The sequence below is a fragment of the Perkinsus marinus genome (assembly GCF_000006405.1).
Source record: "Perkinsus marinus ATCC 50983 genomic scaffold scf_1104296950436, whole genome shotgun sequence".
Classification (NCBI taxonomy): domain Eukaryota; phylum Perkinsozoa; order Perkinsida; family Perkinsidae; genus Perkinsus; species Perkinsus marinus.
The window spans coordinates 126231-150590 of record NW_003209596.1 but is presented as its reverse complement, the minus strand read 5'-3'; the positions used below and the strand labels follow the sequence as shown (position 1 = coordinate 150590).

The window sequence follows — 24360 nt, the reverse complement described above, 5'->3', positions numbered from 1 at the left end:
CATAAACGGGTTCTTTCCCAAAATTATATCTCTTAAAAACACAGATGAAGGAAGAGGTTCAAGAAGCGGTGATGATACTTTTATGGTTGTGCTGTATGAAAAACCAAAACGGTTGTCGCATAGTAATAAGTGGCCGGTCACACCTATGTGTGGTTCGCCGTCTATATGGCGTCGTTGATTTCAATGGAGATTCGCGGCTGCTATATGTACGATTTGGGTATGTTGATATTGGTAGTAGTTGTAGTAGTAGTAGCAGCTGAGAATGTTGCTCACATGTTGTTTATTATTTTTCCGTGGAGGAGTTGTCTATGATAGTAATTGCTACATGAGGTTCGCGTTTGCTCTAGGACGGCGGCGACTAGTCTCTGACTGTTGTCCCTACACTGAGCAGTGCTACCCTCTTAGACCCGTAGGTCTACTGTAGATGGATAGTGATAGTGTACCACTGTTGAAACGCTCTCTGTGTTGCGTTAACCATACAAGGGGACTCTTTGTGGTAGTTTTATTTCACAAAGTCCTTTCTAATGATCCCCATACCATCAGCAGGAGGCTCGCACGTCCCAAATGAGGCTGTACGGCGGAAGTATCGGCCGGTCCTTTTGGGTCTACTTTTCCTCCATCTCGCTGTCGCGGGTATCCGCATGTAGGTCTCAGGAGAGCGCAGTGTGTGCATGTACAGTCGTCGTTAGTTACCAACTCCAGATAGTGAATGGGGTTATGAGCCTACTGTGGATCGTTGGGGCTTATTACGTGGTGGTCCAGTGGGAGATGATGCTGCACTATATTACGATGATCGGCTTCATTTTTGGATTCAACGGAGTAGTACTTTCAACTTGTACCATCTCGCATCATTCTCCTCAGTTCGTCAGTACACTATACCTCATTGAGAGGCTGACCAAGGTCAAGGCAGCGCCCATGTTTTCATTGCCTATTGCGGATTCGTTGCTCGTAGCACAGCCTGTATTGGACATCGCAGTGGCTGTAGTGTGCTGGCTGGTGAGGGATCGGCCTGGGCAGGTCCTTAGTGATGATCCTCACGTAGGTTTATGAAGCCGACAAAGACGGCTATGCACCTGTTAACGCTGGACCGACAGGTCCGCGTTATAGTACTACTTACGGCAGCTACTCGGTAGTCGTCTTCATGACGGGGTCAGGCCTGTATGTATAGAGTCGTGTCTCTAGGTTTCTGGTGGTCCTACATTCACGGCCTTCTCTGGTCGTGGTTCGCGACTTGGCTCTGATAAGGAACATGTTTAGTGCTGCTTCATCATACCGTTCAACATGCTTCACTATTGCGACTACACTTGTGGATTGAATATCATTTTTGCGTTACTAGTGGGGGAAAGGTAACTGTACGATGCATGAAGTTGTTGACTATGGTACCATCGACGGTTCCCAGCGAGAGGCCTTCGTCCAGTGGTAATAGGCGAGCCCTCAATCCCGACTCATTGTGCTGTTCAGACGCTGCACTCCCCAAAGCCTTGGAGCTGGCAGTTATGCGGCAGCCAATGCCGGTCATTGATCCTGGCAGTGAAGGGGTAGTAGTAGTAGTAGTAGTAGTAGTAGTAGTAGTAGTAGTAGTAGTACTAGCAGCTCCGACTGGGTCTGAGGGCTGGGAGTTAGATACTAGTTGGCTCGCCAACGACCTTCGATGGACGTATTGAGGACCAGAGCAGTTCGAGTGGCCATCCTAACCTCCTCGCCCAATATTCGGAGTTGGTCCTCTCCTATCGGTATTGGCGTACCGTCAGAGGAGACGGAAACTGCTACTACCGAGCCTTGGCCTATGGCTTTGTGGAGTATTCGGCGCTCTTCTGTCCAGTAGCACTGACAGGTCTTGTCGAGAAGCTAGCTGCTATGACTGATAAAGGACGGAACCATCCTATGTTCGCTGGTAATAAGGGGAAACTCTCCATAGCGCATTTCATAGTGACTGTACAATGGAGTTTCACTCGTTTTACGGGAAGTGGCGTTTCACTCGGTGAAAAACGCAGTCGTGGAATATATTTTCACTAGTGTTTTCATATCACGGGTGAAACTCCAATGAGTTAACTTTCTGAGTCTTCGAGTGTCACAATATTGTCAACGGCAATCAAGTCATCTGAGGAGGAATAATTCTGCATAACGGTTTGGTCCACACTGTATACATCTCGAACTCGTACGACTTCATCTGTGGCCTGGCAGGTTCCTATAGGGTTCTTGCTGTCCTGCTCCCATCGTGGCGGGTCAGGCTGGAGACTGCTGCTGGGAATACAGCTGAGGAGAAGAGCATTTTCACAGAGGTAATACTTCGACGAAGGGCGCAGGGGCCCACCAATACTATGCAGATACATCGCGCACTGAATACCCCTGCTATAGACCAAGCCTTTGTCGCCGCCATCCGGTTGCTGGTAGCGGATTATTTATCTCGGCACAAGTCGGACCCTTGCACTGCCGGTGCTGATGCTGATTGCTCCTTCACTTGGGACCAGTGGGCCAATGGGCTGATGGATGCTGGTCGGTCGAGGGCCCCAGGTAGCTGAAGGGTCATGGCTCTTATCCAGGTATCGACGGCCCCGGAGGGTTCATAGAGTCAGCTGTCCTTGTGATGGAAGAGGACGCCTCGGACCTCGTCCAGGCTGCGGCTCCGAGGGCATTGGATTGCTGCGTTAGGATCATAATGGTCCACAGGTGGCACATGCTTCCCAACGCGGATTTCCCTCATCTTTACCTTTTTTAGAGACCGCACAGCCCTGCACAACATCGACTACAGCGGCAGCACTTCAGTGAGTTACGGGTCCTAGGGGGAGCTGGACCTTCGCTGCCCTCAGGAGCCTCAAGTCCACCTCCTATTCCAACCTGGCCACTACGAACTACTCATACCGATTCAGCCGGAGAGATACTCTATCCTTCCCATAATAGACGACGCTACCCTTGTGCCCGCAGGAGTGCCCGTCCAGGGGCCACCGCAGCCTAGCGCCAGTAACGAATTCGAGGGGTTCATGCAGCAAGTGAGCGTGAAGCATGTACTTTTCTCACCTCATTTGTGTCTTCCTGATAGGTCCTCTCGAAATATCATGCCCTCTGGGGCCAGTCTCGTTACCTCAGCAGTGTAGTGGACCAACTACTACCCCGCTTGGACGCTCGTGCTCGGCCATCCCCCTATGCAAACCCAGCAGATGCTCGCTGTGAACTGACAGAGATGCGCAACGTTTTGAAGGTAAAACGTGTTCAGTAGACTCCTAGCAATTTTTCATTGCAGAATTTGGGAGAGGCTCAACGACAGCTTAGTGCCATGCCCGAAGACCCAATGGACGATGAGAGGCCGGTACCGCCTCTGTCAGGTCGCGAGGAGTCCGACGCCGATACGCAGATGCCGAAGTATGGTACATTGACGCCGTTCATGCTGGTTCCTCTCGTTGTACATGCAGCTGAGAATTTGTGGAGGAAATTTTTTTATAACTTTTCGATATCTCACTAATTACGAAGAGTTAGGCCCTGAAACTTGTTATGTAGAATGAGAGCATACCTCCCTGAGCCGCAACATGGTACTGTTTGAGCTGACTGTGCACAAGTCGGAGAACCGGGTATGCTAGGAATGTGTGAAGGGGTGTACTGTTGCAGATACCTCTCGGCTCTGCGAAAGGCGTATGAATCCTCTACACCTCCCAAGGGGGAAGGAGTCAATTTGAAGGTTGAGGACGGCACTGAGGAGGCATTGATGGACTGGCCGGAGCTTCAGAACTCCATCACGCCTGCAACGGCATCAGCTGGAGTTTTCGTATGCGGGTTGTGCGACAAAGATGGCCAAATCGTGGGCGACGAGGGAGATGGGGTCCGGACTCCGTGTGGCGACAAGGTCCATAAGGAATGCCTTCGGCAATTCGTCGAAAAAACTATTGAGAAGAACAACACTCCGTTGCAGGACATTCGCTGTTGGCGGCATAATCGCAGGCATGAGATGGCCTCTGATCATTTCCGTTCGATTTCATGTGTTTGCAGGCTCGGGCAACTCTTCCTGCAAACCAACATGCGCGTTCAGGAGGTCAGCGACGATGCAGAGATGAATTCGGAGGCCGCGACTGCTGATGAGCCGGAGGGGGAAGAGCCTGCTGAGGGTTGCGTCATTTGCAAGAAAACTGGAAAATTAGAACTCACTCTACCCTGCGGTTGCCATGCTCACAAGAAGTGCCTCGAGAGCAGCGTTGAAGCCTTCATAAGAGGCGGGCAGGCCCCTGCAGAGATCGAATGCCCTCAACATACAGGACGCCGGTAGGGCACAATACCGTCGAAGAGAATTGAGCATTCTTCAGGTTGGGCGTCAGCTTTCTGGAGTCGACAGTGCCTGCTGCCCTCGAGCCTGTACGCTCTGTCTGGAGTGGTTTCTCAGCGCGGGTGGCCGCTGCAGCCGCGGCCAGCGGAAGCACTCGGCAAGGTTGGTCTCGAGCTGTGGCTATTCACACAAGAAATGGACATTTAGGTTCGGTTCAAGCGGAACCAACAACTGCGCGGACGGGCATTCGTAGCAATGCTGTGGTCAAGAGTGAACCTCAGAAGGTGACCAATGTAGAGGCTTCTGCTAGTCGCACACTATCTCTCAGGGTGACCCAATGAGAGCGGTGAAGCCGTCGGTTCCAGTCAACGAGCCGTTGTTTAAAGGGGCAGTGAGATGCAGCAGTTGCCGAGGCATCCTCGTAGCCTCGGAGAGCTTCCGACTACCGTGCCACCATCGATTCCATCAAGGCTGTTTGGCGGAGCCTCTGACAAAACAGATCTCAGATAACGGCGGGGGATCTTTGAAGTGTCCCGTGTGTGGTGACAGCATTGCGGTTGAGGCCAATGATGCTCTCCTTAAGAAGTGCCTCGACCCTGGCGCATATTACAAGCTTCACTCCGCTCGGGCCTCCCAGAATAACGTTCCAAAGCCTTTACGGGAGCCTGATACGAGTAGACCTTCCTCTGACGAGAGGCTCACTTTGAAGCAGAAGTTTGAGCGTGGCTGGCGTCCCTGCCCTAAAGGCTGTCCTTATCTTGGCAACTACCCCAGCTCGAGTGATAGCAAGTCTATCAAATGTTTGTGTGGTTATGAATATTGCAGAGGCTGTGGTGTAGATGAGCGCATCATAGCGGCTCACGACGGTCGGTGGCACAAAACCTCCTGCCCGTATTTTGAGCGCTATTCTACGATCAAAGCAGCTCCTCGGGCCTCCACGAGGTGTCCTCAGTGCGCAGAGCTTCACCACCGATGCCCCTTCCCCTTGAACGATGGCTATCCCGATAAACTGATGCGATCTCTGATACACACCGCACGTGCCGACCCTGAACCTCATCGGAGACCTGCTCCGTGGGCTAAGAGTTAAAAAAGTGTTTGTGTGTTCTTATTGTTGTGTGATATTTGATTACCGTTTCTCGTGTTCAAGCTTTGAGCTATTGGGTTGTTAGTACGGACTAAGCCCACTACGCAGTGAAAGGAAAGCATTTTCAACTACTTGGTACAACAACGAGTTCGACGCTAGCCTCTGCACTGGCTATAGGGCTGAAATTTCATGAGGTAATCTCGATCATCGCAAAAAAGAGCCCTTTGGTCATACCTTCGTCCCTCAACGTTTTCTCTCTATGTGTGACACACTTTTGAGCGTTTCCGCGGCGATTATACTGAACTGAACGCGACGACCCACTTAACTCGCACAAGAATATTTGGAGCCAGTCCGTGTTCGGAAATTCACGGCTCGCTTTTTACGAGAACCAATTGAACATTGCGTCATACGGAATCATATCATAAGGATCAAATCATCTCATTACACTTCTTATGCTTTCTTGAAAATCACAACGTAGTTCTCGACGAGACCTTCGACCTCTGGCTCGGAGGCAACTTCGAAACCCACCGATCGGATCTCCTAAAGAAAAATATCACCAATTCTGACGTGCATATTTCAAGTCTTTGTGACTCACCTCAACGAAGACATCCTTATCGGCCCGCAAGTGCTCGATTACCCAAGTCTTGTCTTCTCTGCTGCTTTTACTAGGGTCTCGCCAGAAGTCTACCAACACTAATCTTCCGGTATCTGAAACAAACAGATAAGAATAATTCCACCATGACCTTCGAACGAGTTGGTTCCGCTGGTCCATCGCAACTCGCGATCTATTCTAGTCGAGACTTAATAGAAAGATTCTCACCCTTCAGTGATCGCTTAAGCTGCTGGACTATAGTCCGTGGATGTGTGAGGTGATGATATACGTCACAAAGAACTGCCAGGTCAACCGAGCCGTCGCTCTCAGTAGGTAGACATAAATCGTCTTCGGTGCCTACCAACATGCGCGATTCAAAAGAGTCGTAGAAAACTTCAGACTTACTATGAATAATCTCCACCTTGCCTTTATCTATTCTGTCGTCATCTCTGAGATGCTGTATGAAACCCTCAGAGAGCTCCGTTGCGTACACCTTCTTGCCAGGTCGCTTACTGAACTCTCGTGTAAGAAGGCCCGTACCCGAACCAACTTCGACTGAAACTGTCTCGGAGTTAAGATTGAATACCTGACAGAAATCAGGTCTGGCACTGAAGCGATATGACCACGACATCAACAGCCGTAACAATGGTAAGTGACAAAACGTCATATGAAGGCTACCTCGAAAAGCCCGTCGAGATGATGAGCCAAGGGTCTATCGACTTCAAATTTTGGAAGGAAAAACTCTAGCAATTGATCCTTGTCCTTGTCTTGGAACTCTTTATTAGCTCCCTCTGGGTAATGAGAGATCTTGCTGAAGTCGGCTACGTCAGGACAAGTTGATTGCATAATAGAAACTGGGCTGCTAATTCAAAACGAGGAACGCTGACCCTGTCGAACACAGTCGGGGACAGCTCTCGTGACATCAGGACGGAATCCACAAAGCGTGTCTCCTATGCGAAGCGTTTACTTGCAGGTTCTTAGATTGTACAAGACTAATGAAAGGACCGCAATATACGAAGTTCACGGATTGGCGCAGTAGGTACCTCTCATAAACATAAGCAAAAAAAACGTGTGTTCGGTCGCTCTCATACATACAACGACGTGGATACAACATTTCTTTCGGTGAGATATGATCTCGGGAAGTACATTCCCTGAGATTTCAGCGAACTCAACAACTTAGACAGGAGGCTAATAGAGAGAGTATATTCAGTAACAACCACAATAGCATGTACATCACAAAAGCGCCCTCTTGAGAGCCAGCGTTATTGCCTGACTCGAGGAGTTGTGCATTGGCGGCTGATTACGTGAACTTGGAAGCCTCCACTGCTGAGCTCCGATATCGCTAGATCGCAAAGGTTCCGCGGCAAGTACATCTCTTCAAGCGCGACCCCATGTAGTGACCATACAATCCATGATGGATTCAGCAAGAGTCGTAAGTTTTACGTGGACTCATCTGACGCGGACCTTGCAGATGAGTGCTGGTGAGCTCAGCGATAACAGTACCTTCCCAAGACAGCGTGACCCTGTCCATATAGCGTCTTCCAGTTGCCCTGTCCAGCACCATCAACAGACTCAGTAGAACTAGTTAATACTACTTAGAATCTCCAATGAAGCATGTTCTACTAGGAAGCATCCACGTCCCTGTTAGAAGAGATCATCCTCCCATTCCCCCTCGAGTGAAGACATCATCATAAACGTAGGTAGCATTGCCGTCCTCCTGGCCCAGCACCAAGAAAAAGTAAGTTGAGAACATAGCCCGACTGTGCACTGTCGTTCACTCCTAAGACCTTTCATATAAAACAATGACAACCCTCTTTGTCCTGATAGGGGTAGACGCCTAATTCACATCTCCCCCAATGTACCTTTCCCATCCTTCTGGCCTTCTCTAACCTAACCGTGATAAGTACCTCCTCGCACAATGGCATCGTCTGCATAACGTACAAAAAAATTTCCAGCTACCTTCGTCATAATTCGACACCTTTTTCCCAGTGTAGACCGGCCGGCCGATACCTTGTTTTCCGTTCTCCTGGCGAGGATCCGTATGAACATCAACATTCCTATACCAGGAACTAAGCTAACGAGCCCCGACTCAACATGATGAGTGACAGCAGTCTTACGTCCCCATGACTAACTCCCTCCTCGAAATTGCCATCGTAGACCTCCCCGTTTCGTAGAGCACACGGCCACGGCCTGTGAACTCTCTCGAAATATGAATGACTGATATCATTATCACCAAAACGATCGGCAATTTCGTGATCACCTGTGCTGTCATGAAGTATAAGCGTGTACGCTGGGGTCTCCTTATTCGTCCGCCATTATCACAGAAAACCTCCATACACTATCGGCAACACTCAGTTGATCAATTGAGGACATTGAAAGACGTCCACAGCAACTAAGATGCACATCAGGCAGCCTCAATGCGTTTTCCAACCACAAGCCGTCTCGATGCCAGAGGGCCCACATAGGGTAGGAGCAATGCTGTACATTAGGGCTGGTCCAACCTACTACACCTTATTAACATCTACATCTTTTTAACGCCTATTTGAAGAATAGTAACTTCTATTCGAAGGAGCTAGATCTGAAATTGTCTTCACTAAACTTTAAAAATTGAAGTTCCTAACTGACTGTATCCAAATTGGAGTTCCTAAACCCCTCCATCCAAATTGAAGTTATTAAACGAAAATCTTATAGTTTCATTTCGCCCGCTCCTCCAAATAGAAGTTACTATTCTCCAAATAGGCGTTGAAAAGATGTTGTTTGTTCTCAATTAGCCGTCAATTACGTCAAGGCGAATCAGATGCCAAAAGATCGTATTCGCATTTAGACTTTCCAAATCCACCATAGAGCATTCAAAATCATCTGAGGTCGATAGAAGTTCAAGCCCGAGTTGATAAAACTCTCTAGTTCAACTTTGCACTCCGTCATAGAAGTCTCAATTCCGTCAACTGCACATTGATGCTTCTACGTGCGAAATAGAAGTTACCATTGTGTCGAGACCGAAGTTTTTTAAGTTGCGTCGTCAATATGGAAGTTCTTGAAGCCACGAGCTGTCGCAAAGTTCTCCAAATTGTCGAAAATGAAGGCCCTATAACTTAGGAAGTCTTCCTCAAAGGAGAAGCGCCTCGTTATGACTTAGGCTTCCTCAAAGTAAGGAAGCTAAGGATCTTACGGGACGGCCTTCAGGAAGGAGGCTAGGATAACTCGGCTCACTTACTGACTTACGAGGACGAAACATAGAATTTCGGCTACCAGGAATCGATCCTGCGACCTTGTAATCGTCAGAATATCGTACTAACCGCCACACCATTCCATCAAACTAACAATTTCATTTGGTGAACAACTATGTACAACTTTCAAGAGTATTGGGCGTTGTACATAATCACCTTTTTTTAGAAAATAAATAGGTCTAGGGGTGCTGATTTTCGCTGTTATACTCATCTGGCTACCAAAAATGTGTGCCCTGCGTGTGAGAGTAAACCCAATTAACTCAGCGCCTTCGAAACCTATGTTTTCAGCTTCATATCCAGTGTAAGAAGGGAGAAAACATCCAAAAACCTGACTCTTGTCCATGAAACAACTTTTCACCAAGGTCTATTTTTCCTCGAATTCCAACCAAAATATCCCTTATGACTGGTAAATGAGTCTCACCTCGTCAAACCTGTCCATTCAGACTGCATCCCATACTTTAAAACTGCGCGTGCCCTCATAATCTATTCTTTGCACGCGTGCGACGGTTGTGCGAAGGAGTCTAATACAAGGCTTCTGTATCATACAGACAGGAGCGATCATACAGACTGTGTGCGCTCCAATGTTGCAAAATATGATCGCCTTCCTCAGCTGACCCTTCGATTATACTCACTAACTATAGGTGTTCATAGATAAACTAGGGTAGAAATGTACAGGAACCCGCAAGAATTTTGCTAAATTCCCTCAGAATTTCCCTATTGTCACCAACATATGTGGTCGACCATGCGCATATTTCCCCTCACTGATCCCTGGTTTACATTGGAGTTTCACCCATTGTACGTGAAGTAACGTACTTCTCTGGGAAAACGCGATATTGGCGATATGCAGTAGTCGTGAAATTATTTTCACTGGTCTTTTTCATATCACGGGTGAAACTCCTCATAAGATTCCTTATATTCTCTACGTTATACGGTGATAGACAGACAGTTTATTACCTTTCCGAATGCATTGAGGATATTATTGTTGGTTTCTCAATCGTTTGTCTTTCGTTCGTCTGAACCGATGTTATATATTCCTATTGCGTTAGTCTTTATACAGCATGTGTGGATTTGATACGCAAATGTGTGTTATTGTGGAGGATAAATCATAGTGAACAAGTTGTCGCTATCACTGTCCCAAACGGGTACTCTGATCACAACACATGTTCATAGTCGTTGTTACATTGTATATGCGATATAGTTTCATATTGATTCTCATTGAAACCGGAAAATAACACATATTTGCACATTGAATATTGCAAATTGACACACACTGTACTTTTATGCAACTTCCACATAATTGATTTAGTTGTGTTTCAGATGAAATCGTCTTCCCTCGAGCCGTCCTTTCTCTTGAATGAGCCGTTGTTGATGATATTCGACGACTTCCTCACGTCTGAGGAATGCGATAGGATTGTGAAACTGTCCCTTAAATAATCGTAAGGTAGTATGGGGTAATTAATTATATTATGGAACGTAGTGTTTGTTGACGACATTCTGCATCATACATGCACTTTGCAAGAATGATCGATTTTTGAGGGCGAGCGCGATTTGCAACAGTGGTCGATATCGACTCTAACAAACAACTTCTATCTACTATGCTCGCTAGCAACCGTTCACAGCACTCTCAGCGGTCTGAAAACGTCCCTATTGGGAAGGAGGGTCATGCTGTGATGGAAACCCGTAAACGGGAGGTGTTCATGGACCTCAGCAACACTTCGAACTTTCTGCCTGCTCACACGGGTGAGTCTCGTCTTGGTGGTGATTCTGGTTGGTTTTGCAGGATGACAACAGGCGCAGCCTCGCGAGGCAAGGCACGATTAGGGGACGATCTTGATGATACTATCATGCAGGGCACCACACCGGCTAGAATGGAGTCCATGAGCCCAGTGATTGACTGGAAGGACACCATCCCCCCAGAGGATCGTCAAGTGACGTTCACTCAGGAGTTCATCCCTCCAGTGAGGGACGATTTTCAGGATCTCGGCGACCCTCAGTTCGTGGCGGAATATGTCAACCCTATCTTTGTCAATATGAATGGCGTTGAACAAAAGTAAGTCGGCTTGATCGTCCCTCAGTGAGGAAGGTATCTTCGCCGTTCGTTCAGATACAGACAGTCCGGCGACTACATGCAGAGAACCCAGAATGATATCACTCAGCGTATGCGTGCAGTTCTGATCGATTGGTTAGTTGAGGTTCATTGGAAGTTCAAGTTGGTTCCTGAGACGCTCTACTTAACGGTAGCTATCGATGATGCTCCTCTCGGTTGATGATTTTGTGTGTTTTCAGGTTAACTTGATTGATCGCTACCTTGAGCAGTGTCCTAATCTCTCACGTACACGACTGCAGTTGGTTGGTGTTACTTGTTTATTGGTTGCTTCTAAGTGAGTCGAAGTTGGTTGAGGAGTGGTATGAGAAGAAGACGGTGTTCTTGTCAGATATGAAGATATATATCCTCCCGAGATGAAGGACATTGTCAGTATATGCGACAGGACTTATCAACGTCACGAAGTGATGGAGATGGAAGTTGACATTCTCAACACGCTTGGGTAAGTGTCTCTTCCCTCTTTTAGTGTTGTATTGGTGTTTGCTTCAGGTTCTGTATGACTACCCCGTCGCCGATGTTCTTCCTGTTGCGGTATGCTAAGGTCATGGAAGCCGATGAGAAGCACTTCTTCTTATCCCAGTATTGTCTGGAGCTTGCATTGCCAGAGTAAGTGGGTTTGTCTCTGTTTTATATTGAATGGCTACATTAGTGTACCTTTCACTGTATGTACTGGAGTTTCACGTGAAGTGGCGTAGTCCTCGGTGAAAAGTCCGATATTGGCGGTATGCAGTGGCTTGTGGATTATATTTTTACTAGTTTCTTTTCATATCACGGGTGAAACTCCGTTAATTTTATATTATATATCTTTAACCGGGAAACATTTATATAATTTTTGTATCTATCTGATTTTAATATGATATTATATAATTTCGACATTATTAATTATTTGTATTTTGATCAGGTATAATATGTTGAGGTATTCCGCAAGCCAGTTAGCGGCAGGCGCCTTGTATTTATCCAACAAGTTGTTGAGGAAGCCGACAGCGTGGCCGCCACATGTGGCCGTACATTGTCCTAACACCGAGCACGACGTGAAGGTGGTGGCGAAGGAACTATGTGCATTATTGCAAGTAGCTACCAATGAGGACCATTCAGGGACGCAACTCAGGGCTGTGAAGAAGAAGTTTCAGCTCTCTAAGTGAGTGGGGTGTGGGAGAATACTGTAGGTCGTGATGTGAGCATCGTTCGTGACAGAGGAAATTGAGTTTAATTGGTCAACTGAATTCGATATTGAGGGCGTTAGAGTTATATTGGGAATGCAAATGGATTTGATTTTATTCGTTGTTGTTTTCAGGTTCCGGAGTGTGTCCCGTATGGTGCTCGGATGAAGATTAAAGCTGGAGTGTTTAATCTCGTACTGATTTATCACACAAGAAATTGTCTATGATTTTAGAGACTATCGTCCTGAGGAATGCCAGTTGTTGGACGCTTATTCGTTTGTAAAATGAAGCCCCGTGATTATTATCGTCGTATGTGATCGCTTGCCCGATTCAATTAGTTTCGTATGCTGCTGTAAGCACGCAATGCATGAGTTATACTACAGAGTGACGAATACTTTCTGTGGGCAGTATTGTGTTGGAAGTAGTCATGCTGGTCTTTATTAGTTCCTCTCAGTGAGTTGGGTTTTACTGTTGATTTTTGAGCACATGTTATTATCATGGTTAAATGACTTTATACGTCTGTTGTGTTATGGAGGAGTTGGGGATATAGGTGAACGACGGGTTTGTTATTGTCAGTTTTTTTTTGTGTGATTTGCATGGTGCATATGGTCGTTTATATTATGGAGTTTCAACCGTTTTACGAGCAGTGGCGTATTTCTCTGTTAAAATGCAATATTGGCGATATGCAGTAGTCGTGAAATTATTTTCTCAGAGAAAATTTCTCTGGTCTTTGTCATATCGCGGGTGAAACTCTTTATTACATTGCTTATATTCTCTATGCTAGGTGTTGATATAGATTTTATTACCTTTCCGAATGCATTGAAGATATTATTGTTGGTTTCTCAATCGTTTGTCTTTCGTTCGTCTAAACCGATGTTATATATTCCTATTGCGTTAGTCTTTATACACTATGTATGGATTTGATATGCAAATGTGTGTTATTGTGGAGGATAAACTTGCCCTTCGTGACGAAGGGGCGGAGCTCACTGAGTCCACGTCCATGGACTCAATTGATGAATATGACATAGGTCCCCGTTTCGATCCCCGGGTAGGACATTTCTCCGTCATTAAAGCTTGTCGTGCATATCTCTTCGAGCTGTTCGCATAATCGAGTTTTCCGATTTTGCCCAAAACCTCCGCGTATAGAGGAGTCTTTTGGTCTATCTGACAACCTTCCACGCTTCGTAGTTAAGCCAGAATAACTCTGCACGGACGCACAACGTGAAAGTGCCTGTTGTTGCGGTATATGCTCCGCTTGCTTCGTAGTTAATATCAGAAAATAACACATATTTGCGCATCAAATTTACACAAATTGTACTTTTATGCAACTTTTACATAATCAATTGATTTAGTTGTGTTTCTGATGAAATCGTCTTCCCTCGAGCCGTCCTCCCCCTTGAATTAGCCGTTGTTGATGATATTCGACGACTTCCTCACGTCTGAGGAATGCGATAGGATTGTGAAACTGTCCCTTAAATAATCGTAAGGTAGTATGGGGTAATTAATTATATTATGGAACGTAGTGTTTGTTGACGACATTCTGCATCATACATGCACTTTGCAAGAATGATCGATTTTTGAGGGCGAGCGCGATTTGCAACAGTGGTCGATATCGACTCTAACAAACAACTTCTATCTACTATGCTCGCTAGCAACCGTTCACAGCACTCTCAGCGGTCTGAAAACGTCCCTATTGGGAAGGAGGGTCATGCTGTGATGGAAACCCGTAAACGGGAGGTGTTCATGGACCTCAGCAACACTTCGAACTTTCTGCCTGCTCACACGGGTGAGTCTCGTCTTGGTGGTGATTCTGGTTGGTTTTGCAGGATGACAACAGGCGCGGCCTCGCGAGGCAAGGCACGATTAGGGGACGATCTTGATGATACTATCATGCAGGGCACCACACCGGCTAGAATGGAGTCCATCAGCCCAGTGATTGACTGGAAGGACACCATCCCCCCAGAGGATCGTCAAGTGACGTTCACTCAGGAGTTCATCCCTCCAGTGAGGGACGATTTTCAGGATCTCGGCGACCCTCAGTTCGTGGCGGAATATGTCAACCCTATCTTTGTCAATATGAATGGCGTTGAACAAAAGTAAGTCGGCTTGATCGTCCCTCAGTGAGGAAGGTATCTTCGCCGTTCGTTCAGATACAGACAGTCCAGCGACTACATGCAGAGGACCCAGAATGATATCACTCAGCGTATGCGTGCAGTTCTGATCGATTGGTTGGTTGAGGTCCATTGGAAGTTCAAGTTGGTTCCTGAGACGCTCTACTTAACGGTAGCTATCGATGATGCTCCCTTGGTTGATGATTTTGTGTGTTTTCAGGTTAACTTGATTGATCGCTACCTTGAGCAGTGTCCTAATCTCTCACGTACACGACTGCAGTTGGTTGGTGTTACTTGTTTATTGATTGCTTCTAAGTGAGTCGAAATTGGTTGAGGAGTGGTATGAGAAGAAGATGGTGTTCTTGTCAGATACGAAGATATATATCCTCCCGAGATGAAGGACATTGTCAGTATATGCGACAGGACTTATCAACGTCATGAAGTGATGGAGATGGAAGTTGACATTCTCAACACGCTTGGGTAAGTGTCTCTTCCCTCTTTTAGTGTTGTATTGGTGTTTGCTTCAGGTTCTGTATGACTACCCCGTCGCCGATGTTCTTCCTGTTGCGGTATGCTAAGGTCATGGAAGCCGATGAGAAGCACTTCTTCTTATCCCAGTATTGTCTGGAGCTTGCATTGCCAGAGTAAGTGGGTTTGTCTCTGTTTTATATTGAATGGCTACATTAGTGTACGTTTTACTGTATATACTGGAGTTTCACCTGTTTCACGTGAAGTGGCGTAGTACTCGGTGAAAACTCCGATATTGGCGGTATGCAGTGGCTTGTGGAATATATTTTTGCATCTATCTGATTTTAATCTGATATTATATGATTTTGACATTATCGATTGTTTCTATTTTGATCAGGAATAGTATGTTGAGGTATTCCGCAAGTCAGTTAGCGGCAGGCGCCTTGTATTTATCCAACAAGTTGTTGAGGAAACCGACAGCGTGGCCACCACATGTGGCCGTGCATTGTCCTAACTCTGAGCACGACGTGAAGGTGGTGGCGAAGGAACTATGTGCATTATTGCAAGTAGCTACCAATGAGGACCATTCGGGGACGCAACTCAGGGCTGTGAAGAAGAAGTTTCAGCTCTCTAAGTAAGTGGGGTGTGGGAGAATACTATAGGTCGTGATGTGAGCATCGTTCGTGAATGAGAGGAAATTGAGTTTAATTGGTCAACTGAATTCGATATTGAGGGCGTTAGAGTTATATTGGGAATGCAAATGGATTTGATTTTATTTGTTGTTGTTGTTTTCAGGTTCCGGAGTGTGTCCCGTATGGTGCTCGGATGAAGATTAAAGCTGGAGAGTTTCATCTCGTGTACAATGCTGATTTATCACGCAAGAAATTGTCTAAAATTTTAGAGACTATCGTCCTGAGGAATGCCAGTTGTTGGACGCTTATTCGTTTGTAAAATGAAGCCCCGTGATTATTATCGTCGTATATGATCGCTTGCCCGATTCAATTAGTTTCGTATGCTGCTGTAAGCACGCAGTGCATGAGTTATACTACAGAGTGACGAATACTTTCTGTGGGCAGTATTGTGTTGGGAATAGTCATGCTGGTCTTCGTTAGTTTTACTGTTGGTTTTTGAGCACATGTTATTATCATGGTTAAATGACTTTGTATGTCTGTTGTGTTATGGAGGAGTATTTGGGGATATATGTGAATCACGTGTTTGTTATTGTCAGTTCTTTTGTGTGATTTGCATGGTGCATATGGTCGTTTATATTATGGAGCAGTGTCGGGATATATGAACATAGTCAACTACATGTGTTGGCAGGATTATGGAAATTTTGAGAAATTATCGTTGATTTCGTATGGATTTGAGGAAACTTACGAGCTCAGTTGAGAAAAGAAAACATGTATTCCCATACTATTATGGAGTTCCACCCGTTTTACATGAAGTGGCGTATTTCTCTGTGAAAATGCAATATTGGCGATATGCAGTAGTCGTGTAATTATTCTCACTGGTCTTTGCCATATCGCGGGTGAAACTCTTTATTATATTCCTTATATTCCCTATGCTAGGTGGTGATATAGATTTTATTACCTTTCCGAATGCATTGAAGATATTATTGTTGGTTTCTCAGTCGTTTGTCTTTCGTTCGTCTGAACCGATGTTATATATTCCTATTGCATTAGCCTTTATACAGCATGTTTGGATTTGAGATGCAAATGTGTGTAATTGTGGAGGATAAACTTGCCCTTCCTGACGAAGAGGTGGAGCTCACTGAGTCCACGTCCATGGACTCAATCAATGAATTTTACATAGGTCCCCGTTTCGATCCCCGGGTATGATATTTCTCTGTCATTAAAGTTTTTCGTTTAAATCTCTTCGAGCTGTTCGCATAATCGAGTTTTCCGATCTTTCCCAAAACCTCCGCGTATAGAGGAGTCTTTTGGTCTATCTGACAACCTTCCACGCTTCGTAGTTAAGCCAGAATTATTCTGCACGCACGCACAACGTGAAAGTGCCTGTTGTTGCGGTATATGCTCCGCTCGCTTCGCAATTAATATCAGGAAATAACACATATTTGCGCATCAAATTAACACACACTGTACTTTTATGCAACTTCTACATAATTGATTTAGTTGTGTTTCTGATGAAATCGTCTTCCCTCGAGCCGTCCTCCCCCTTGAATGAGCCGTTGTTGATGATATTCGACGACTTCCTCACGTCTGAGGAATGCGATAGGATTGTGAAACTGTCCCTTAAATAATCGTAAGGTAGTATGGGGTAATTAATTATATTAAGAACGTAGTGTTTGTTGACGACATTCTGCATCATACATGCACTTTGCAAGAATGATCGATCTTTGAGGGCGAGCGCGATTCGCAACAGTGGTCGATATCGACTCTAACAAACAACTTCTATCTACTATGCTCTCTAGCAACCGTTCACAGCACTCTCAGCGGTCTGAAAACGTCCCTATTGGGAAGGAGGGTCATGCTGTGATGGAAACCCGTAAACGGGAGGTGTTCATGGACCTCAGCAACACTTCGAACTTTCTGCCTGCTCACACGGGTGAGTCTCGTCTTGGTGGTGATTCTGGTTGGTTTTGCAGGATGACAACAGGCGCGGCCTCGCGAGGCAAGGCACGATTAGGGGACGATCTTGATGATACTATCATGCAGGGCACCACACCGGCTAGAATGGAGTCCATCAGCCCAGTGATTGACTGGAAGGACACCATCCCCCCAGAGGATCGTCAAGTGACGTTCACTCAGGAGTTCATCCCTCCAGTGAGGGACGATTTTCAGGATCTCGGCGACCCTCAGTTCGTGGCGGAATATGTCAACCCTATCTTCGTCAATATGAACGGCGTTGAACAAAAGTAAGTCGGCTTGATCATCCCTCAGTGAGGAAGGTATCTTCTCCGGTTCAGATACAGACAGTCCAGCGACTACATGCAGAGAACCCAGAATGATATCACTCAGCGTATGCGTGCAGTTCTGATCGATTGGTTGGTTGAGGTCCACTGGAAGTTCAAGTTGGTTCCTGAGACGCTCTACTTAACGGTAGCTATCGATGGTGCTCCCTTGGTTGATGATTTTGTGTGTTTTCAGGTTAACTTGATTGATCGCTACCTTGAGCAATGTCCTAGTCTCCCACGTACACGACTGCAGTTGGTTGGTGTTACTTGTTTATTGATTGCTTCTAAGTGAGTCGAAATTGGTTGAGGAGTGGTATGAGAAGAAGATGGTGTTCTTGTCAGATACGAAGATATATATCCTCCCGAGATGAAGGACATTGTCAGTATATGCGACAGGACTTATCAACGTCATGAAGTGATGGAGATGGAAGTTGACATTCTCAACACGCTTGGGTAAGTGTCTCTTCCCTCTTTTAGTGTTGTATTGGTGTTTGCTTCAGGTTCTGTATGACTACCCCGTCGCCGATGTTCTTCCTGTTGCGGTATGCTAAGGTTATGGAAGCCGATGAGAAGCACTTCTTCTTATCCCAGTATTGTCTGGAGCTTGCATTGCCAGAGTAAGTGGGTTTGTCTCTGTTCTATATTGTATGGCTACATTAGTGTACGTTTCACTGTATGTACTGGAGTTTCACCCGTTTCACGTGAAGTGGCGTAGTACTCGATGGACACCCCGATATTGGCGGTATGCAGTGGCTTGGGAAATATGTTTCTACTTTTTTTCACGTCACGGGTGAAACTCTATTATTTCATTTTATATATCTGTTTAACCGCGAAATATTTATATAATGTTTACCTCTATCTGGTTTTAATATAATATCCTATAATTTCGACATTATCAATTTTTTCTATTTTGATCAGGTATAGTATGTTGAGGTATTCCGCAAGTCAGTTAGCGGCAGGCGCCTTGTATTTATCCAACAAGTTGTTGAGGAAGCCGACAGCGTGGCCGCCACATGTGGCCGTACATTGTCCTAACACTGAGCACGACGTGAAGGTGGTGGCGAAGGAACTATGTGCATTATTGCAAGTAGCTACCAATGAGGACCATTCAGGGACGCAACTCAGGGCTGTGAAGAAGAAGTTTCAACTCTCTAAGTGAGTGGGGTGTGGGAGAATACTATAGGTCGTGATGTGAGCATCGCTCGTGAATGAGAGGAAATGGAGTTTAATTGGTCAACTGAATTCAATATTGAGGGCGTTAGAGTTATATTGGAAATGCAAATGGATTTGATTTTATTTGTTGTTGTTTTCAGGTTCCGGAGTGTGTCCCGTATGGTGCTCGGATGAAGATTAAAGCTGGAGAGTTTCATCTCGTGTACAATGCTGATTTATCACGCAAGAAATTGTCTATGATTTTAGAGACTATCGTCCTGAGGAATGCCAGTTGTTGGACGCTTATTCGTTTGTAAAATGAAGCCTCGTGATTATTATCGTCGTATGTGATCGGTTGCATGATTCAATTAGTTTCGTATGCTGCTGTAAGCACGCAATGCATGAGTTATACTACAGAGTGACGAATACTTTCTGTGAGCAGTATTGTGTTGGGAATAGTCATGCTGGTCTCTATTAGTTCTTCTCAGTGAGTTGGGTTTTACTGTTGATTTTTGAGCACATGTTATTATCATGGTTAAATGACTTTATATGTCTGTTGTGTTATGGAGGAGTAGTTGGGGATATATGTGAACGACGTGTTTGTTATTGTCAGTTTTTTTGTGTGATTTGCATGGTGCATATGGTCGTTTATATTATGGAGTTTCAACCGTTTTACGTGAAGTGGCGTATTTTTGTTAAAATGCAATATTGGCGATATGCAGTAGTCGTGAAATTATTTTCACTGGTCTTTGTCATATCGCGGGTGAAACTCTTTATTATATTCCTTATATTCTCTATGCTAGAGGGTGATATAGATTTTATTACCTTTCCGAATGCATTGAGGATATTATTGTTGGTTTCTCAATCGTTTGTCTTTCGTTCGTCTGAACCGATGTTATATATTCTTATTGCGTTAGTCTTTATACAGTATGTGTGGATTTGATATGCAAATGTGTGTTATTGTGGAGGATAAACTTGCCCTTCGTGACGAAGGGGCGGAGCTCACTGAGTCCACGTCCATGGACTCAATCAATGAATTTGACGTAGGTCCCCGTTTCGATCCCCGGGTAGGACATTTCTCCGTCATTAAAGTTTTTCGTGCATATCTCTTCGAGCTGTTCGCAGAATCGAGTTTTCCGATTCTGCCCAAAACCTCCGCGTATAGAGGAGTCTTTTGGTCTATCTGACAACCTTCCACGCTTCGTAGTCAAGTCAGAATAATTCTGCACGCACGCACAACGTGAAAGTGCCCGTTGTTGCGGTATATGCTCCGCTCGCTTCGCAATTAATATCAGAAAACAACACATATTTGCGCATCAGATTAACACACACTGTACTTTTATGCAACTTCTACATAATTGATTTAGTTGTGTTTCTGATGAAATCGTCTTCCCTCGAGCCGTCCTCCCCCTTGAATGAGCCGTTGTTGATGATATTCGACGACTTCCTCACGTCTGAGGAATGCGATAGGATTGTGAAACTGTCCCTTAAATAATCGTAAGGTAGTATGGGGTAATTGATTATATTAAGGAACGTAGTGTTTGTTGACGACATTCTGCATCATACATGCACTTTGCAAGAATGATCGATTTTTGAGGGCGAGCGCGATTCGCAACAGTGGTCGATATCGACTCTAACAAACAACTTCTATCTATTATGCTCTCTAGCAACCGTTCACAGCACTCTCAGCAGTCTGAAAACGTCCCTATTGGGAAGGAGGGTCATGCTGTGATGGAAACCCGTAAACGGGAGGTGTTCATGGACCTCAGCAACACTTCGAACTTTCTGCCTGCTCACACGGGTGAGTCTCGTCTTGGTGGTGATTCTGGTTGGTTTTGCAGGATGACAACAGGCGCAGCCTCGCGAGGCAAGGCACGATTAGGGGACGATCTTGATGATACTATCATGCAGGGCACCACACCGGCTAGAATGGAGTCCATCAGCCCAGTGATTGACTGGAAGGACACCATCCCCCCAGAGGATCGTCAAGTGACGTTCACTCAGGAGTTCATCCCTCCAGTGAGGGACGATTTTCAGGATCTCGGCGACCCTCAGTTCGTGGCGGAATATGTCAACCCTATCTTTGTCAATATGAATGGCGTTGAACAAAAGTAGGTCGACTCTATCGTTTCCCAGTGAGGAAAGTATCTTCTCCGTTCGTTCAGATACAGACAGTCCAGCGACTACATGCAGAGGACCCAGAATGATATCACTCAGCGTATGCGTGCAGTTCTGATCGATTGGTTGGTTGAGGTCCACTGGAAGTTCAAGTTGGTTCCTGAGACGCTCTACTTAACGGTAGCTATCGATGGTGCTCCCTTGGTTGATGATTTTGTGTGTTTTCAGGTTAACTTGATTGATCGCTACCTTGAGCAGTGTCCTAATCTCTCACGTACACGACTGCAGTTGGTTGGTGTTACTTGTTTATCGATTGCTTCTAAGTGAGTCGAAGTTGGTTGAGGAGTGGTATGAGAAGAAGACGGTGTTTCTGTCAGATATGAAGATATATATCCTCCCGAGATGAAGGACATTGTCAGTATATGCGACAGGACTTATCAACGTCATGAAGTGATGGAGATGGAAGTTGACATTCTCAACACGCTTGGGTAAGTGTCTCTTCCCTCTTTTAGTGTTGTATTGGTGTTTGCTTCAGGTTCTGTATGACTACCCCGTCGCCGATGTTCTTCCTGCTGCGGTATGCTAAGGTCATGGAAGCCGATGAGAAGCACTTCTTCTTATCCCAGTATTGTCTGGAGCTTGCATTGCCAGAGTAAGTGGGTTTGTCTCTGTTCTATATTGTATGGCTACATTAGTGTACGTTTCACTGTATGTACTGGAGTTTCACCCGTTTCACGTGAAGTGGCGTAGTACTCGATGGACACCCCGATATTGGCGGTATGCAGTGACTTGGGAAATATGTTTCTACTTTTTTTCACGTCACGGGTGAAACTCTATTATTTCATTTTATATATCTATTTAACCGCGAAATATTTATATAATGTTTACCTCTATCTGGTTTTAATATAATATCCTATAATTTCGACATTATCAATTATTTTGATCAGCTATAGTATGTTGAGGTATTCCGCAAGTCAGTTAGCGGCAGGCGCCTTGTATTTATCCAACAAGTTGTTGAGGAAGCCGACAGCGTGGCCGCCACATGTGGCCGTACATTGTCCTAACACTGAGCACGACGTGAAGGTGGTGGCGAAGGAACTATGTGCATTATTGCAAGTAGCTACCAATGAGGACCATTCAGGGACGCAACTCAGGGCTGTGAAGAAGAAGTTTCAGCTCTCTAAGTGAGTGGGGTGTGGGAGAATACTGTAGGCCGTGATGTGAGCATCGTTCGTGAATGAGAGAAAATTGAGTTTAATTGGTCAACTGAATTCAATATTGAGGGCGTTAGAGTTATATTGGGAATGCAAATGGATTTGATTTTATTTGTTGTTGTTTTCAGGTTCCGGAGTGTGTCCCGTATGGTGCTCGGATGAAGATTGAAGCTGGAGTGTTTAATCTCGTACTGATTTATCACACAAGAAATTGTCTAAAATTTTAGAGACTATCGTCCTGAGGAATGCCAGTTGTTGGACGCTTATTCGTTTGTAAAATGAAGCCCCGTGATTATTATCGTCGTATGTGATCGCTTGCCCGATTCAATTAGTTTCGTATGGTGCTGTAAGCACGCAATGCATGAGTTATACTACAGAGTGACGGATACTTTCTGTGAGCAGTATTGTGTTGGGAATAGTCATGCTGGTTTTTGTTAGTTCTTCTCAGTGGGTTGGTTTTACTGTTGGTTTTTGAGCACATGTTATTATCATGGTTAAATGACTTAATATGTCTGTTGTGTTATGGAGGAGTAGTTGGGGATATATGTGAACGACGGGTTTGTTATTGTCAGTTTTTTTGTGTGATTTGCACGGTGCATATGGTCGTTTATATTATGGAGTTTCAACCGTTTTACGTGAAGTGGCGTATTTCTCTGTGAAAATGCAATATTGGCGATATGCAGTAGTCGTGAAATTATTTTCACTGGTCTTTGTCATATCGCGGGTGAAACTCTTTATTATATTCTCTATGCTAGGGGGTGATAGACAGTTTATTACCTTTCCGAATGCATTGAAGATATTATTGTTGGTTTCTCAGTCGTTTGTCTTTCGTTCGTCTGAACCGATGTTATATATTCTCATTGCGTTAGTCTTTATACAGTATGTGTGGATTTGATATGCAAATGTGTGGTATTGTGGAGGATAAACTTGCCCTTCGTGACGAAGGGGCGGAGCTCACTGAGTCCACGTCCATGGACTCAATCAATGAATTTGACATAGGTCCCCGTTTCGATTCCCGGGTAGGACATTTCTCCGTCATTAAAGTTTTTCGTGCATATCTCTTCGAGCTGTCCGCATAATCGAGTTTTCCGATTTTGCATAACCTCCGCGTATAGAGGAGTCTTTTGGTCTATCTGACAGCCTTCCACGTGTAACGGTGTAACCGCGTGGCGAGCGAGAGGGCTGACTAGAACATACTATCGATGATGACTGCGAATAAAGTATCGTGCATTCTAGAGTCGTAGTGTAGTATGCATTATGATGACTGTTAGAGCGAGCTGAATCCCATTCGTTTGCAGCTTCGTTCCATCTATCTCTAATTGACCTTCTACGGTTCTCCGTACCTTCAATTGGAGTTGCGTAAGCTATGACCAACAACGGCAGTGATGCTTCGAACGGTGAAGAACCCTCTGTAACTGAATTCGTGTCTCCCTCTGGTTCGACCCTCATCTGTGGTGGTGCTGTTCCCGGCACAGGATTAGAGATATCGACTGAAGCAAGAGCTTTAGCCCAAAGTGTCAGTGAAGCCAGACTTGCACAAGAAGTTCTGACCCTTCGAGAAGAACTCAACAAGATCAAGCAGCAGGTGTGCCAAGTGACCAAGTGTAACGGAGAAGCAACTCTCAGTTCCCTCCAAACTGCAGGAAACGTGGTAGCCAACGTCATCCGTGGGAATGGTATGGTCGGTCAAAATAGTCCGATCTATTATATCTACGAGTCTGTGAACATTTCTAAAGAGATCTCCGACAAGTATTGGGTTGCATCGATACCACAGCTCTATGAGGAGGTCTGCAGAAATGAGCCTACCCCGTTCCGCGCGCTCTTCAAGGGTGCCAAGAAGGATACTTATGAAGATCTCGGTAGGGCCTTGCTCGAGACGGTTACTATGCTCGAGAAGTCCTGGAACTTTCCGTTGGATATCATAGTGGCCCTATTGCTACATCATGTCTATCAGTACGGTAATG

At 45.4% G+C, this 24360-nt stretch overlaps 8 protein-coding genes across 8 annotated transcripts in view; 7 read left to right on the top strand and 1 right to left on the bottom strand.

Annotated features, from left to right (window-relative positions):
• Nucleotides 1–1362: 1362 nt before the first annotated feature.
• Pmar_PMAR018507 (hypothetical protein) lies at nt 1363–5339 on the top strand (the record flags this gene model as incomplete). Its single annotated transcript, XM_002778022.1, has 14 exons — nt 1363–1419; nt 1462–1538; nt 1624–1894; nt 2185–2282; nt 2328–2496; nt 2544–2670; nt 2720–2765; nt 2811–2990; nt 3041–3199; nt 3242–3360; nt 3604–4251; nt 4293–4414; nt 4460–4536; nt 4581–5339. Exons 1-14 carry the CDS (start codon nt 1377–1379, stop codon nt 5337–5339), a joined length of 2895 nt encoding a protein of 964 aa, XP_002778068.1. The 5' UTR covers nt 1363–1376.
• Nucleotides 5340–5786: 447 nt separating this feature from the next.
• On the bottom strand, nt 5787–6774 carry Pmar_PMAR018506 (2-heptaprenyl-1,4-naphthoquinone methyltransferase, putative; the record flags this gene model as incomplete). Its single annotated transcript, XM_002778021.1, has 5 exons — nt 5787–5876; nt 5932–6044; nt 6157–6285; nt 6334–6514; nt 6607–6774. 5 exons carry the CDS (start codon nt 6772–6774, stop codon nt 5787–5789), a joined length of 681 nt encoding a protein of 226 aa, XP_002778067.1.
• Nucleotides 6775–10750: 3976 nt separating this feature from the next.
• Pmar_PMAR018505 (G2/mitotic-specific cyclin-B, putative) lies at nt 10751–12785 on the top strand (the record flags this gene model as incomplete). The annotated part of the gene is made up of 7 exons (XM_002778020.1): nt 10751–11205; nt 11260–11392; nt 11442–11536; nt 11591–11701; nt 11749–11865; nt 12161–12397; nt 12554–12785. The coding sequence occupies 7 exons, from the start codon at nt 10751–10753 to the stop codon at nt 12585–12587; spliced, it is 1182 nt and encodes a 393-aa protein (XP_002778066.1). The 3' UTR covers nt 12588–12785.
• Nucleotides 12786–13329: 544 nt separating this feature from the next.
• Pmar_PMAR018504 (hypothetical protein) lies at nt 13330–13685 on the top strand (the record flags this gene model as incomplete). The annotated part of the gene is made up of 2 exons (XM_002778019.1): nt 13330–13467; nt 13608–13685. The coding sequence occupies 2 exons, from the start codon at nt 13330–13332 to the stop codon at nt 13683–13685; spliced, it is 216 nt and encodes a 71-aa protein (XP_002778065.1).
• A 375-nt stretch (nt 13686–14060) lies between these two features.
• On the top strand, nt 14061–15827 carry Pmar_PMAR018503 (mitotic cyclin-CYC2, putative; the record flags this gene model as incomplete). Its single annotated transcript, XM_002778018.1, has 9 exons — nt 14061–14205; nt 14257–14393; nt 14442–14515; nt 14570–14702; nt 14751–14845; nt 14900–15010; nt 15058–15174; nt 15396–15632; nt 15794–15827. 9 exons carry the CDS (start codon nt 14061–14063, stop codon nt 15825–15827), a joined length of 1083 nt encoding a protein of 360 aa, XP_002778064.1.
• Nucleotides 15828–17604: 1777 nt separating this feature from the next.
• Nucleotides 17605–22558, top strand: Pmar_PMAR018502 (mitotic cyclin-CYC2, putative; the record flags this gene model as incomplete). The annotated part of the gene is made up of 7 exons (XM_002778017.1): nt 17605–17873; nt 17931–18057; nt 18106–18200; nt 18255–18365; nt 18413–18529; nt 22130–22366; nt 22525–22558. The coding sequence occupies 7 exons, from the start codon at nt 17605–17607 to the stop codon at nt 22556–22558; spliced, it is 990 nt and encodes a 329-aa protein (XP_002778063.1).
• A 719-nt stretch (nt 22559–23277) lies between these two features.
• On the top strand, nt 23278–23715 carry Pmar_PMAR018499 (hypothetical protein; the record flags this gene model as incomplete). Its single annotated transcript, XM_002778016.1, has 2 exons — nt 23278–23415; nt 23668–23715. The coding sequence occupies 2 exons, from the start codon at nt 23278–23280 to the stop codon at nt 23713–23715; spliced, it is 186 nt and encodes a 61-aa protein (XP_002778062.1).
• A 47-nt stretch (nt 23716–23762) lies between these two features.
• Pmar_PMAR018498 (hypothetical protein) overlaps nt 23763–24360 on the top strand; it is a gene marked incomplete at both ends in the record, with an annotated part of 811 nt that continues 213 nt past the window's right edge. Inside the window, one exon of the mRNA XM_002778015.1 lies at nt 23763–24320. Coding sequence (XP_002778061.1) covers nt 23763–24320 — 558 coding nt within the window. The remainder of the gene's footprint in view (nt 24321–24360) is intronic.